The sequence below is a fragment of the Artibeus jamaicensis genome, unplaced genomic scaffold (assembly GCF_021234435.1).
Source record: "Artibeus jamaicensis isolate MK-2021 breed Jamaican fruit bat unplaced genomic scaffold, CSHL_Jam_final contig_452, whole genome shotgun sequence".
Lineage (NCBI taxonomy): Eukaryota > Metazoa > Chordata > Mammalia > Chiroptera > Phyllostomidae > Artibeus > Artibeus jamaicensis.
Genome location: NW_026521837.1, coordinates 15,799,882 through 15,816,890, shown reverse-complemented (window position 1 = coordinate 15,816,890; position 17,009 = coordinate 15,799,882). Strand labels below are relative to the sequence as shown.

The 17,009-nt window shown below is 40.2% G+C and overlaps 1 protein-coding gene across 1 annotated transcript in view; it reads right to left on the bottom strand.

Annotated features, from left to right (window-relative positions):
* METAP1 (methionyl aminopeptidase 1) overlaps positions 1 to 16,693 on the bottom strand; it is an 80,466-nt gene extending 63,773 nt beyond the window's left edge. Inside the window, exon 1 of the mRNA XM_037141646.2 lies at positions 16,414 to 16,693. Within this exon, the coding sequence (XP_036997541.2) occupies positions 16,414 to 16,527 (114 nt within the window). The 5' untranslated portion in view covers positions 16,528 to 16,693. The remainder of the gene's footprint in view (positions 1 to 16,413) is intronic.
* Positions 16,694 to 17,009: the final 316 nt, after the last annotated feature.

Sequence of the window (17,009 nt, the reverse complement as noted above, 5' to 3'; positions counted from 1 at the left end):
GGAAATGGCAACCTGTGGAATGAAAAAAACTTTGCAAATCATGTATCTGAAAAGGGGTCAATATCCAGAACATACAAAGGTTCCTACAACTGAGTAAGAAAAAAAAAATCAAATAACCTGACTAAATATGAGCTAAGGAATTGAACAGACATTTCTCCAAAAATGATACACAAACGGCCAACAAGCATATGAAAGGTCCTCAACATCACTGATCATCAGAGAAATACAAATCAAAACCATAATGAGATATTGTATCATACCCACTAAGATATCTACTATAAAAAAAAGCAACTCTGGAAACAACAAGTACTCGTGGGGATCTGGAGAAATTGTAACCCTTGTGCATTGTTGGTGGGATTGGTGGGATTGTAAACCACCATGTAAACTGTACTGGGATGGAGCAACGCTACAAAAAACAGTATAATGGTTCCTCAAAAAACGAAAAATATAACTACTAAATGACCCAGGAACTCCACTTCTGTATATTTATCCAAAAGTAAAAGCAATGTCAAAGAGATGTGGCACAGCCATGTTCACAGCAGCACTGTTCACAGTAGCCAGTAGGTGGAAGCAAGCCAACAGTGAACCGAAGGATGAAGAGATAAACAATATGTGGCATACCCATATTTTTTCAGACCATAAGACGCACCTAGGTTTTAGAGGAAAATAAGGAAAAACTTTTTGAAGCAAAAAATGTGGTAAAATATTTAATAACATAAATAACATAATATTTCACCAATGTAAATGTAAACAGAACTCAACAGCAGCATTAACAACTATTATTCCTCCCAAATTAGGGAGGTATGTCTTATAGTCTGAAAAATTGTATATACACACTATGGAATAATCTTCAGCCTTAAATATGAAGGAAATCCTGTCAAACACTACACCATGGATGAACCATGAGGACATTATGTAAAATAAGTCAGTCACAAAAGAATAACTACTGTGATTCCACTTTTGTGACAGATCTAAAATAGTCGAATTCATAGATAACACAAAGTGGAATAGTGACTATAGTCTGTAGGGCTGGCAAGAGGAAGCAAAGGAACATTGTTTAATGAGTATAGAGTTCCAGTTCTGCAGGATGGAAAAGTCCTAGAGAACTATTCCACAACAAAGTATACTTGACGTTGTTGAAGTGTACACTTACAATCAGTTAACACAGTAAAGTTTACATGTGTATTTTTTACAACACAAAAAAATAAAAAATGTAAGTTGCAGGGTTCTGGCCAAGATCAAGGTGTAGGCAGAAACCCTTTACTTCCTTGCACAACCAAAAGGATAGCAACCAATCTAAAATCAATAAGCAACCAGAAGCACCAGAAAAATCAAAGTGCATGGAACTCAGACAACCAAGGAATCAAAGAAAAATCAATGAGAACAACCAAACTGGTGAGACTGCAGACCAGGCATATCGGGCTGAGTACAACCAGGTGATGGGCTGCGCGGGCGGGGCTGGCATAAGGGGAAATTGAGACTCAGAGCTGACTGCGGACTACAGCAGTTGCTCAGGTGGGAGAATCTCCCAGCCTCACAGAAGAGTCTGTTGGAAAGTGCACTAGAGAGGAGCAGGTGAGCTGTACTGTTCCCTCTCTGGCCCCTCCCCCACAGGCAGCACCATAACCCAGCAAGGAGGGTTGCCATGGGGGGGGGGGTGTAGAATATCTAATGCCCCGCCCCCTTACAACGTGTCAGGGACAAAGAAACACGGCCCAAATGAAAGGACAGGGAAACCCTCAGAAAGAGAACTAAGCGATTAAGAGACAGCCAACCTATCTGATGGAGAATTTAATGCCCTAGTAATCAAAATGCTCACAGATCTGATTGAGCTTGGTCAAAAAATGAAACAAACAAAAAAAACAAATGAAAGATACCCGAAATGAAATGAAGCAAAATATTCAGAGAAGCAACAGTGACAGTAAGGAAACCAGGACTCAAAGCAATGATTTGGAACAAAAGGAAAAAATAAACATCCAATTGGAACAGAATGAAAAAACAAGAATTCAGAGAAGTGAAGAGAGACTTATATACTTCTGGACCAACCTGAAACATTCCAATATCTGAACTACAGGGGTGTCAGAGGAGAGAAGGAAGAGCAAGAAATTGGAAACTTATTGGAAAAAATAATGAAAGAAAACTTCCCCAATCTGGTGAAGGAAACAGACTTCCAGGAAGTCCAGGAAGCCCAGAGAGTCCCAAGGAAGTTGCACCCAAAGAGGAACACACCAAGGCACATCATAATTACATTACCCAAGATTAAAGAGAAGGAGAGAATCTTAAAAGCAGCAAGAGAAAAGCAGAGAATTACCCACAAAGGAGTTCCCATAAGTCAGCTGATTTCTCAAAAGAAACCTTCCAGGCAAGAAGGGGCTGGAAAGAAGTATTCCAAGTCATGAAAGGCAAGGACCTGTATTCAAGATTACTCTACCCAGCAAAGCTTTCATTTAAAATGGAAGGGCAGATAAAGTGTTTTCCAGATAAGGTCAAGTTAAAAGAGTTCATCATCACCAAGCCATTATTATATGGAATATTAAAGGGACTTATCTAAGAAAGAGATAAAAAATACAAACAGTAAAATGACAACAAACTCACAACTATCAACAAATGAACCTAAAAGAAAAGACAAACAATGAAAACAAAAACTAAGCAAACAACTAGAACAGGAACAGAATCAGAGAAATGGACATCACATGGAGGGATTTCAGTGGGGAGGAGGAAAGGAAGAATGGGGGGAAGGTACAAGGAAGAAGAAGCATAATTAATAGTCATAAAGTAGATGGGGAGAGATAGAAAATGGTATGGGAAATGGAGGACTCAAAGAACTTATAAGTACAGCTCACTGACATGAACTAAGGGGGGAGTGCTGAAGGGTTGGGGGGACAGGGTGAAAGGGGGATGAAGGGGGAACAGTTGGGAAAACCGTAATAGCATAATCAATGAAAAATACTTAAAAATTAAAAATAAAATAAAAATGTAAGTTACAAATTGTATAGCTATACCTGAAACTAACACAATTATGATACTGAATGTAACATGAAATTGAAAAATAAAATTGACATACATATTAAAAAAACTGAACTGTATAAAATGTACCACAATGATACCATTTTTGTTTTGAAAAATAAAAACGACAGCCAACATTTAAGCATGCACTACTATTACTTGTGTACTACTATCACGCCAAACACATGACTTAGGCACTTGCTATGTATTAACAATGCTATTCCTCACAACTACTTTAAGAGGTAGGTACTATTATTACTATCTCACTTTACAGATGAGAAAGCTAAGACCTCAGACAGATTAATTAGCATGCCTCCAAAACACACAGCTAATTAACAGCAATACCAGGTTTTAAATACAGGCCTTCTTCAGATGGTATGTATGCTTTTAACCTCGATATAATATGTACATAAAAGTATGGAAAGATAATAAGCCAAACTACTAACATTCTCTTAAGATATGATCATGATGGAGCTTTCACTTTATATGCTTGTTTCTTACATTTACATAAAGACCATGCACCACTTTTTATAAGAAAAACAAAAGAAAATATTTACATTTTGGAAAAAAAACCTCAGTTGGACAGCAGGGTCTCTGTCCCTACAACCATTTTATTTCCTTATACGGTGTGCCTGTACTTGCACTCTTCACTACAGTAAAGCTAACCTAACTCCTGTAACACACATGCCTCGGCTTGCTATCGCCATGAACACACCCTTTCTGTGGACAGCTTGTCCTCCCCTTCACCCTGATGCAGACCTTTTTATCTTTTACACCATTTTCACCAATTTTGTATGCTGCTTTGAAAAGCTGTGCTTTAGTGGTTTTATTCTGTCCTCCAGAGACATCGGCGAAGTTCCTTGAAGAAGTCACTGCCCTTCTCCCAGAGCAAGGACACTCCAGTCGCATGGAGCATACTGAGCATCCAGATCTAGATTTGTAAAGACATTCCTACCAGAAACAGGGCTCCTTGGAAACAGGACTGATTCCAAATTTAAAATATAGAAATTGCAAGGTAAACCTAATTAGTCTTGCGCCGGAAAGCAATGAGAGAGTAACAGAGGAGGGTCAAAAGGATACAGAAGCCACTATGAAGAACCCACTATGGTTAATGATAAACAACATCAAAAAGAATAGGACTGTAACTGATTTTAATATTTAATGAAGGAAAAACGTGCAAAGGTTCCTAAACAGAAAAGTGAGAAAACAACTTTGGTAACCTACACTGAAATAATTATCAAGCAAAGATCACCATGGATACCACTAGGAGAAAGATTCTTGGGGAAATGCGTATTCTCATAATGCCAAAGTATCATCCCACAGATTACGCTGTAATTGTAAAATGAAACACAGATGTTTACAAAAGTGATCTGGCAGCACCTCCTGTGGTCAAGTTTGGTACCACTGGACACCCAGGCATTCTGTGCCTCCTAAGGTGATATAATATGGAACACTCGGCATCATATAGGAATCTTCTTATCGAGTGAATCCTGACTGAAATCTAGTTAGGTCTTTGGATCTAATTTCTGGCTTACGGAAAATACAGAGGATGAAAGAACAACTTAAAGACATCATGAGGAGCCCTGACCTGTGTGACTCGGCTGGGCATTGCAGCACAGATAAAATCATCACCAGTTCAGTTCCTAGTCAGGGAACACACCTGGGTTGCAAATTACGTTGCCAGTCGGGGCGTGTGCAACAGGGGACCAATTGATGTTTTCTCTCACAGCGATGTAAACCTCCCTCTCTTTCTCCCTCCGTTTCCCTCTCTCTAAACACAAACAAATAAAATATTTTTTAAAGAGAAACTGAGGAAATAATAATTGAAAATGTGTGTCATTATACAAGATGACTGACTAGTCTCTTCAAAACATGAGCATCATGAAAATAAAAATGAGAGGACTGTTAAAATTTAAGAGAGCCTAAGATGATTTAAGAGAGATGAAGACACAACAACCAAATACTACTTGTGATCTGTGGTAGAATCTTGACTCCAAAAAATAACAAACAAGCAAGCAAGCAAACAAACAAACCCCAAACCCTCCAAACAATAATATAGCTATTAAAGATACTTGGCAAATGATTAAAAAAAGTTGAATAGGACCATTAGATTAATTTTCTTAAATGTAATCATGGTATTGGTTAAGAAGAATGTCTTTTTCATTAAAAAGTGCATGTTGAATATTTAAGAGGTGTGGTTATCGTGGTGACTGTGCCTTATTCTCAAATGTTCCAATAAACACGTACGCACATACAAGACACACAAGTACACATAAACAAAGCCAACAGAGCAATGTTAACTTAGGTGATAGGTATACTGTGATTAGTTGTAATAATCTTCTTTAAACTTTTCTGTTTATAATTTTTCACAATAAATATCTAGGGAAACTCAATAAAGTTGTAAAATAATCAAAGGGAAAAAAATGCCTTTTCTGTAACTTTAACTTAGCACCTCCTTGTCATTTATCTTTTTAAAATACTTCCTGTCAGTACAAGAAACGATAAGCCCCTTAAGAACAGTTACATTTTTATAAGTTTACAGATATGAAAATAGCCCAGTGAATGTTATTTAAAAGTAACACAGAAGACGAGGCTGGCAAAAATCAGTATTTCTGCTAATGTGGGATATGGAACAGTAAAAAGTTTCTGATGATGGGAGTATAAGTACGATCACACTGGAAAGCAATCTGGCATCAACAAAAGAAAGCTGAACACCTATATCCTATGACCTAAAATTTTTCTCCTAGAGGTATGTATACCTGAGAGAAACTCTCGCATGCAGACACCAGGAGTTGGGCAAAACAATGTTCAGGACAGCATTGTTTATAATAGCAAAAAATCTGAACCCAAATCTATATTAACAAAGGGATGGATAAATTCATTGGAATACCACACAGCAGTAAAAATGAATGAACTAGAGCTTTCGGCAATGTGGATGAATCTCAAGAACATAATGTTAAACAAAGAAAAGAAGTTGCTGAAGAATACTTCCAGTGACTTCATTTATAAATATTTCAAAAACATCAAGACTAAACAATGAACTATCTGGGAAACTAAACCTATGGAAAAACAAATGTATGATAAACACAAAATTCACAATAAGGGAGTAAGTACCCCAGGGTGTGGGACACATAAGGCCTTCTGTTTTACTGTTTTATTAGTCATATTATTTTTAATAAGTTGAGTGGTAAGTACAGGCATTTACTGTATTATGTATCTACTGTATCATTATGGATGATATGTTATTAGTTTTTTATTCTTAATCAATATTTAATAAAAATAATTTAATTTAAAAAATTACGTATAAATCCTGACTTTAAGGTACTTAAAATCTCAATTCAGTACTGAAACAGTCAAACCCATCGCTAACATCAATTAGTGAAATAAACAGGAATAATCCATTTGGGAAAAAAAGTCACACAATATTCAAGGGGAAAAAACATTCTGCCACGCTGAAAACCTTATGTTTATCTATTTTACTGAGTGATTTGTGCTTATAACTTTTTTTTTGTGCTTATAACTTGATGAATTAAGATAGGCTTAATCTTCAAAATCTGATGCAAAGGGGTACCCTTTTGCCCCTTTATCAAGACAGAATTATTAAATTCAGTTTCACAATATGGAGAAATCTCTGTTGCCTCCCACTTTAGATGATAAGGAAATTGCTAAAGTTGTAACTTCACTTATCATTTATACCCTACCCACTCTTCAAAGACATGGGCTTATGACCCAGGAAAATGCCACACACTAGCAGACCCCAGCTGACAGGGTTCTTAGGAATACTATCCCACAGGCGTGGCACAGGTCTGGTGTGTTTTGGAGAAGTCCCTACTGAGCCTGGCAACAAACGAGTAAGTTTCTGAAGACAAAAAGGGGAGAGAACTTTCTTAAAACTTGTATTTCATTGATTATGCTATTACGGTTGCCTCAATTTTTCTTCCACTGCCACCTCCACCCAGCAACCCCAGCTCCCTCCAGCAATCCCCCCACCATCATTCATGTCCATAGGTTATGCATTTAAGTTCTCTGGCTACTTCATTTCCTGTACTGTACTTTACGTGCCCATTGCTATTCTGTAACTACCTATTTGTATTTCTTAATCCCCTCACCTCTTCAACATTCCCCCATCTACCACTGACCACCAACCTCCACTCTCCATGGCGGATTAGCTATGGGGGACAGGGGTGGTAGTGCTCCAATGTGGTCTGTAGCTGTCCACTAAGTGTGCAAGCTCTGGGGTTTTCTGGTTTGTGCAAGCCAATGTTAGCTGCAATCTGTGTTCTGCCTAGGGCCACCCTGCTTGAGCTACAAAGCAATCTGTGCATGGCTGCTACCTGTGCTGGGCTTGGAGGTTCCCAGGTGAAGCCAAGCTGTGAACCTGGGCTGGATGCTGCTAATGCCTGGCCTGGGCCACTTAGCAACAGGTATGGGGGCTGAGGGCTGGCTGAGGCCTGCTGTTTGAGAGGATTTAGGAAGTTGTGAAGCGTGAGCCAAGACCAAGCAGCCCTTCATATGGAAAAGCCACTGTCAACAGCTTGAGTGGGCCAAGCTGTTACAGCCAACAGGAAAACTGGGTGGGGTAGAGCCTCAGGGGATCTCCAGGGTAGGGAAACAGTGTTAGCCAGGTTGGTGAAGTCTCAGATACAGCACCCACCTGCTGGCTCTGTGGCTCTGTTGGGAGATGGTTCAGAAAAGGAACCATGGCCTCTGTCCATCTTTCTGTCTGGGAGAAATCGGTGCCCCAGCTCTCGCCTTGATGCCAGACACTTCAGTTCCTCCCTGTATGCCAGTGGTGCCTTTCAGGCTGCTACCCCAGTGCTGGAGCTCAGAGGGCATGAGGCTGAGCAAGTCCATGTGCGAGATCTTTAAGAAGAACTGCTTGGGACTACCGAAGTTTATTCCACTGACTCAATCCCTGCTGTGTATTTGTTTGTTTGTATATTTATTTATTTATTTATCTTAATTTTTAAAGATTTTATTTACTTATCTTTAGAGGGTAAGGGAAGGAGAGAGGCAGAGAAATATCAATGTATGGTTGCCTCTTGTGTGTCCCCTGCTGGGAACTGGCCTGCAACCCAGGCATGTGACCTGACTGGGAATCGAACCTCAATCCTTTGGTTCGCAGGCCTGCGCTCAGTCCACTGAGCTACAGCAGCCAGGGCTCAACCCCTGCTGTTTTTTGCAGACAGAAGTTATGGGGATTTATCTTTCTGGCACTGAAACCCCAGGCTGGGTTGCCTGGTATTCCTCGCTCCTGAGATATCCCACCCAAATTTTTATCCACCACACATGGGTGTAGAACCAGCCTGTTCTGCGTCTCCATGTTTCCTCTCCTCCTGCCAGCCTGGATGGATATGTGGTTTATTTCATTCCGCAGTTGTCTGACCTCCATTCACCTTGATCTTCGATGGTTCTGAGTGATGGCTGTTCCATCATTTAGTTTTAATTTTGGTGTGGTTATATAAGGAGGTGAGTTGTATTTGCCTACACCTCCATCTTGAGACCTTTTCTTAATGAACACTTTAACATAAGACAAGACTTTAACATAAGACGTAACTTATTAACAAATTTAAGTGTCAATACAATTTCCATCATTCTTGGTACAATATTGAATAGCAGACATCTAGAGCTTATTCACCTTGCATGACCAAAACCTCACGTTGTTGATCAGTAACTCCCCGGATCCCGTTACTCAGCACCAGGCAACCACCATTCCCCTCTCTGGTTTATAAATATGACCATTTTAGATACTTCAGGTAACCGGAATCATGTAGTATTTGTTTTCTGTGACTAGCTTGTTGCACTAGTATAATGTCATAAAGTTTCATCCATGTTGTGGCATACCGCAGAATTTCCTTTTTAAAGGCTGAGTGGTATTCCATTGTAACTTTATTCCACATTTGGTTTATCCATTCATCTGTCCACAGGCACTAGGTTGTTTCCAAAACTTGGCTATTATGTACAGTGGGGTGAAGAGAGAACTTACTATGTGTAATTTGGGGAAAGTTTCCCAAAGTCCTTCTCCTGGGTTCAACTATAGCTGCCAAACACACATGTTGAGTAAAGCAGGCCTAACTGGCAGTGTTATATTGAACTGTTCTTTATTCAAAGCCAGACACTAAACTGATACCAATCAAAGAAATAAAAATAAAAAGACTTACAATTGTTGAGCTGGAAGCACTACCTGCCCAAACAGGAATAAGTCAGTGCTTCATGTTAAAATTGTGAGGTAGGGAGAAAGAATATAATTATATTTCTACTTCATTAAAAATTTTAAATGGAGAGAATACCAATGGTTCTTGTGTAAAGTACCAGCCTCTATACATCTACTAAATAGGTTTGCTATTAATACCAAAGTCAATTCCTCATTAACACAGGAGTTACCCACACTACTGCTTCTCCTTTCTAACACCTACCTGTGTCACAGGAGTCACCCCCACCAAATTTACCAAGACCAAGCTGAAATTTCTGCAAAAATGTCAAACCTGAAAAGGGCTTACAAAAAGGGGGGGGGGGGCTAAAAGTTCCATCCACAAAGTTTATGAACCACATCAGATCATAACTACTTCCAATGGCCCTTCAATGTCTAAAAAAGTAACTCAGTTAAAGACTTGTTCAACTTTTAATTACCTGACAACCAAATGATGCTTCTTGCTTTTTACAAGTTCAAGTGCAATGAAGGCATATTTCATTGAGAAACCTCCAATATAAGTATCTACATTATGTACATGTCAATAAAAAGAGCTCTCCATTGACCACCGGACGTCCTTAAACCAACAAAAATCCAATGACTACACTGTGAGAACTACTAGCAGCTAGGGATGATTCAAACCTAGGTACCAGTCCTACCTTTATTCTGTCTCTGAGTAAATAAAAATGCTTTAAATTTTACACATTTATTGAAGAGCAGTTAAAGAGCAGGTAAAAAAAAGTGAAAAACTAAATTCAACCACAGGTAATTAGAGAACTACATATACAACACAGTTTACGATTCAGCGATTACAAAGAATAATGTAAATGTAGCTATAACAGACATTCTTAATATATTGGTTAAGACAGAGGAGTGACTAAATACCCTAGGATTATGTACATTATGGTGTCACTTTTGTTAAAATATATACAAGTATATGCACATTAATGTATGTAAAATATATAAAGACAGAAATACACTTCAAAAATTTCACAGAAATTATCACTGGGTAACTTTTCACCTGTATTTTCTAATTTTTCTATAATAAACATATTACTAGTTATTTTTGTTTAAAAATTACCTTTATACCTTCATTCTACCTTTTGCTTAAAGAAGCTACAACAGTTGTACCCAATCATTTAACTTACAGCAATATCTAAGGATGGTGAGTAACATGAGAAATTTAAAGAAAGTCCCCATAATAAAAAAGCATAACATGGTTAATATCTCCAAGGATGATAAAGATGAGTTTCAGAAACACTCTACATTGTCAGAAACTTTGTTCCTGAAGGAAAAAAAGAGTTTCAGCCCTAACCAGTGTGCCCCACAAACTGAAAGGTCACCTGTTCAATTTCCGGTCAGGACACAAGCCTGGGTTGTAGGTTCGGTCCCTGGCCAGGGTGCATACAAAAGGCAACTGATCAATGTTTCTCTCTCACATCAATGTTTCTCTACCTCTCTCTAAATATAAATGCTAAAAAAAATAAGAATTTTTTTAAAGTTTCACAGGGTAGGGTTGCATTGCAGATACTACATATTACAAGGGCAATTCCTCCTACAAGATGCCCAGCCACTTGCTTTCTCCCTGCACACCTAATCACCTTACCATGCCACTGCTTCTTTGAAAGAGTCTATTGCAAGAATTTGTTCAAAATGTTCATAATAAATAATACTTCTTAAGCACTTTTAACCCTTCCTTATAAGTAACTGTGACAGCATCAGACATGAAGCTATACGCATTAAAAACCATTTACTGAACATTGTGCTAGGTACTTTGCATGCTCTTTCTCACCTTCCTCTCAACCCCATGGAGAGAGTGCACCATTAGCCCTCTATCACAAAATTAGGACACAAACTACCCATGGACATAGAAGCAAAGAGTGAAACCCAGGTCAGACTCCTAACCCGGTCTCCTTCTTACACTATGTTACTACCCTTTCCGTTCTCATGCCTTATTACTCAGGTTCTTCCCAGCTGATCCTTTAACTCAAGACACTGTAGCATCTGCTGTGGGCTGTAAACTGAAGGTTTCTTCATGTATTAATGCTCCATTATTTCCTTCTCGGGCCCATCGACTTCTTTTCTTTCATTTCACGAACTAAGTGCCTTGCCTAGTGTGTGCAAGGCACTTAAAGAAATACAAAAATGAATGAAACACAGCCTCCATCCTCAAAAAACTGTTATAAACTCCTAGAGACTAGGAATAAACTACTAAACTATTACTAAAACTAGTAAACTAAGGATAAACTATTTAAGGTAAACTATTAAATAAGGATAAACACTTCCATAAAAAGATCATAAAAAATTCAGGAACCCCTAAAAAGCTAAAATTTCAAATAAAGTGCGTTTTACTCATTTAAAGGACCAAACTTTTATTAAGATTAAGCATCTTAGATAAAAATATTTCTACCTTCTTAAACATAAAACACAGTGTAACAATAAAAAGAGCTTATATTGATTAAATTTACTGATACTACGTTTTACATACACTTAGTATTTAGTCTTCACCAAAGAAAACCCTGAGGTAATACTATTAATGGCCCCATTTTAAAAGTATGTAACAGAAAACAGAGAGGTTAATTTATTTGCCCACAAGGTACTAAATGATGGCATCATGATTCAAATGCAGCAGTCTACTTCTCTGTTTTGATATAGTTATTCATTCATTCAAGCACTTATTCTCAATTTTTAAAAATGTGTCAAGGAACTTAATAAAGATCTCACCAAACAAGATATATGGATGGCAAATAAGCATAGAAAAGATGCCTCATGTCATTCCTGAGCAGGGAAATGCAAACTAAAACAATGAGATACCACTACACACCTGAAACGATGGCCAAAATCTGGAACACCGACAAGACCAAATTCAGGTAAGGATGTGGAGCAACTGATACTCCCATTTGTTGCCATGGGAATGCAAAATGTTACGGTGTGTTTGCTTATAAAACTAAATACACTCTTGTAATATAATTCAGCATTCGTGCTACTTGGTATTTACCCAAAGGAGTTGAAAACTGTATGGTCACACAAAAACCTGCACACAAATGTTTATAGCAGCTTTATCATAATTTCCAAAACTTGGAGACAACTAAGATGTCCTACAATAGGTGAATGCATAAATAAACTGTGATATACCCACGCAGTGGAATATTATTTAGCACTTAAAAGAAATGAGCTATCAAGACATGAAAAGTCAGGGAGGAATCTTAAATGCATATTGCTAAGTGAATGAAAGCAATCTAAGGAGGCTATATACTCTGTAATTCCAACTATAAGACATCCTGGAAAATCAAAACTATGGAGACTCTAAAAAAAATCAGTGGTTGCCAGGGGCTGGTAGGGATGGGAGGGTGAAAGAATGAACCAGCAGAGCCCAGAGGATTTTTAGGGCAGTGAAAATACTATGCATGACATTATGATGGATATATCATTATTCATGTGTCCAAGCCTTCATATTATACAGCATTAAGAATGAACACTAGCCCTGGCTGGTGTGGCTCAGTGGACTGAGTGCTGGCCTGCAAACCAAAGGGTCACCAATTAGACTCCCAGTCAAGGACACATGTGTGGATTGTGGGCCAGGTCCCTGGTAGAGGGTGCATAAGAGGCAACCACACATTGGCGTTTCTCTCCCTCTCTCCCTCCCTTCCCTTCTTTCTAAAAATAAATAAATAAAATATCTATTTAAAAAAAAAAATGAAGCCTAACCCTGGCCAGGTGACTCAGTTGGTTGGAACATTGTCCTCACACACTAATGTTGTGGGTTCAATCCCTAGTCAGGGCACATATAAGAATCAACCAACAAATACATGTAATAAGTGGGGCAACAATTCAATGTTCCTCTCACACTTCCTCTGTCTCTCACTTAAGTCAATAAAAAAAAATTTTTAAAAAAAGGAATGAACCCTATGGCACACTACAGATCTGGAGTGATTATGATGTGTCAATGTAGGTTCATCCTTGGTAAAAAGTGTACCAATGTGGTGAGTGATATTAATAATAGAAGAGGTTACCCATGTTTGGGGGCAAGGAATATGAGAAATTTCTGTAGCCTTCTCTCAGTTTACTGTAAAGCAAATACCAAAAATATTAATAAAAATATTTTTAATTTAAAGAAAAATCAGCTTTCAAAAACTTTACCAAAATATAAATTTCACTATCCTGGGTTTTTTTAAAGAAAAAGAAAAGAAACTAAGGAAAGATCCCATGTCAGTGGTAATATGAACTGGCCTTCAGCCGCATTTCCAGACTCAGTTATACTGTGTCACTTCTTGACATCATGAAAAGATCAACCTGTCAACTTGTCAGGCACCCTACAGAAGGTATATCATCAGTCTTATGGCAATGAGTCTGTGCTTATCTCTGAGAGTTTCTTCATTTTGCTGGAATTTAAATTCCTAAGCCAAAATAGTGACATTGATAATGTTTTTGATACATAGCCTTCAGTTGTTTTCAACAGATGTACCTATTAACACACACTAAAAAAATTTACTGACTACCTGTTTTTAACAAAACACTGTTGAAAAATGACAATAGGGCAGTGAACAAGTTAACTTTATTCATGAAGCTCACCTCAATCAGAAGTTGAAAAACAAAGAAGAAAACAAGATATTTAGACTGTATAAATTCTAAAGGAAATGAAAAAGGGGTGTGACAGAATAACTGGGAAGGGTCCTCCTTCCATGATGCTGGTTTGCAGTTTTGTTTTCAGTTTGTTCCCAAAGACAAGACGTCTAGGCAGCCTGGCTGGGGACCAGAGGAGGATCAAGAAGTAGAGGAAAAACAGACCACTCCTAGTGAAGATGATCAGAACAGTGGCAAGGAGAATCCCTAGTTTCATCACTGAAACTGGCTTAGAAAAAGTTAGTGACTTGACCAAGGTCTCAAGCTGGGACCGAAAGAATAGCTATGATTTCAGAAGGCAGGCTGCCTTTGGGGTGAAGGAAAGACCGTAAGTCCAGCAAGAGAATAAAGCTGAACTCAGAACAGGTGCCCTGATTATGGGACTATCACCCTGCAAACAATGGCATAACTATCTGTATGGGTGAATGGTAAGCATAATCAGACTGTGATATGCTAGAGAAAAGTAACTGTTATAGAAAAGGTTTGGTTTGGTGGTTGTGTGTTTGCACAGTGGGGAACTAGAGTAGGGAAACACATTAAGAGACCACTACAACCGACTTGGTGAAAAATTTTAAAAACTGACCCTAGGAGGGTAACAGTAAGAAAGAAGAGAGATAGTGTAAAAGCAACTTGGATATGTTTGACTACAGATGTAGCAATGGTATCAGAAATATACCTGCAGAACCCAACATAACTCCAACCCTATAATACTGAATAAACCCTGCATGTTTTCACAAACAAGTTGGAATTTTTCAACAAACCGCCATGAGCCAGTGTTCTTTGTACTGAATACTATCATGCCTAAGAGAGTATTACCTGTGCTTGATGAATATGGTTTCATAGTATCATTTTAAAATCAACATGTAAGTGTCTGTACATATTATATCATATAGCATTACAATTCCCACCACATTATTCTACTGAAACATAACGTAAACCACATTATTCTATTCAAAATTTCCAAGAGGAAACTGGGGTTTTCTTGTTTTAAGTCCAGGTCCTGTATAGGCCTCAACCATTGAGAATTTGAAAATTATTTTAAAGAAACAAAAGGACTCATACCAGGTTTAGTATGTTGAGTAGTCCCACTGCTATTTTTAGAGTGAACAAAACTTCTCAACTTTTTCTAAATGATTCTAACAAAGCCAAGGATCATATCCTATCTAAAAACAAGACCTATACAACACAGACAGCTAGGCTCTCTTACAATGGCTTATCAACAAGTGTTTTGACTTGTGGATTTTATTTATATGTTTATTTTGTATGCATCTTTATGTATATATATTTAAAATATATTTGTATTTATTGCTCTTAAGTATTTTTCATTCCATTCATTGATATTTTTACATATGGCACTATTATATCGTACTAGCAGCCTTTAAAAATACGTGTTAGATTTTACCAGCATTTCATATTCACTGGATAATTTGGTGTTCAGAACTACCTTATCAAATATGTAAGTAAAATATTTTCCCCTCTGTACAATGGTGAAATTGGAGCTCTGAAAGGTTAGGTAACTTGACTAGTTCAAGATCACACAGTAATTTCAAGGACCTGGTCTTCAGACTCTCCGTTCATGCTCTGCTCCCCCCAGGACACTACCAATTTAATACGTGAATATTCATATGTCTATCTTCAACAAAGCCTCGCCACTGCGGCTCTGCCAAAATCCCGAGTGTCGAAATGCAGCCGGAACACTACTACTTTTCACGAGCACACATTTCAGTCAGGACCCCATTCAATTCTAGGTTTGCTCCACTGCACAAAACTTATTAAAATACACTACAGCCTTAAAGTATAACCCTTAAGGACACTGTCTTTTTCAGTGGGAAGTTCAATGAATGCAAAGGTGACTCATACAGTTAACTTATGGCTTTCTAAATTAATAACTTAGGATGACAAAGGAAAATAGTGAATTACACAGACCTCTCTCCATCATCACCCCCAAAGTTGCTTAAGTGTCAAAGCCAGATAGTTAAAACACGAGGACGGATGTGGAGCTGGAACCAGTATTCCTCCTCCCTGCGACTGCCGCCAACCTCAGGCAACCACTCCTCAAAGCCTAAAGGGTCTATTCCGACCCCAATCCCGCCGCGACCAGAGTGACTACCGGCCGCGAAGCCCCGGGCGACCCAACACAGGAGCTCTGCCGGGAGCTGCGGCAGCGGTAACGCGCTGGGCTAGGGCCGACCCCTTCTCGAGGCGTCCCCACCTGTCCCATAGCCCGCACACCTGGGAGCCCCTGCCCCAGCAGAATACGCGTGGCAGAACCGATCCCTAAATGCAGGTCCCCAGGGCGGCCCGGTGACCCCGGGCAAGTCCGCTTCCGCTTCCACCCCACACGGCCGCGACCGACCTCGACCGACCGCGCCCCCACCCCCGCAAGAGCCCCCAGTCCGGCAAGGCCCAGGATCGCCGGCTGCGGGAGGAAGAGCGGCGCAGCGAAACTGGGAGAGGAGGAAGAGCAGCAGGCGCGCCAGCCCGGGGAGGAGGAGGAGCGCGCCCTGACCCGCCGCAAGGGCTGGCAAAGAGGAAAGGGGAGAAGGTCCGCCGCCGCTGGCAGGGGCCCCACGGAGGCTCGAGCGGGCATCTACCTGCGAGCAGAAGTACGAGCCCTGGATGCCGAGCTTGATGCAGGTGGGACACTGGAGCTTGGCCTCGCTGCTACAGCCGTCCGTCTCACACACCCGGGTCTCCACGGCCGCCATGCTGCCTGGCTGCTGGAAGAGCGCCTCACCGAGGAAAAGGAGGAGGAAGGAGGGAGGAACGGCTGGGTGGGGGGAGGGCCGGAGAGGAGAGGGAGGCTGAGCCAGAGGCGGAGCTGGGCCCGCCAGGCCTTCAGACGGAAGGAAGACTAGGGCCCGGTCGGCCCCCACTACGCGGCGCGTCCCACCCCTTCCCTGCGCGTAGGTGGCATCCGGCCCAATGCCTTCGCTCCGCCCCCTCGGCCGCCAGCGCGCACGTGGGAGACTCGAAAGACTCTGGCTGAGAGCTACCCCGGCTGGCGGGTAACCTCCGTCTCCGCCCTCTGGGAGCGCGTCCGCCTAGCGCCTTGCGGTGGAGGCCAGGTGAGGCCCGCGAGAATAGGCCCACGTACCTCGCGGTCTCTCCTTGGCCACACACATTCCAAGTCGTCCCTTACTGACTGAATCCCAAGGACCTGAATGTCCCCCACGCTCCTAGGCGTTTG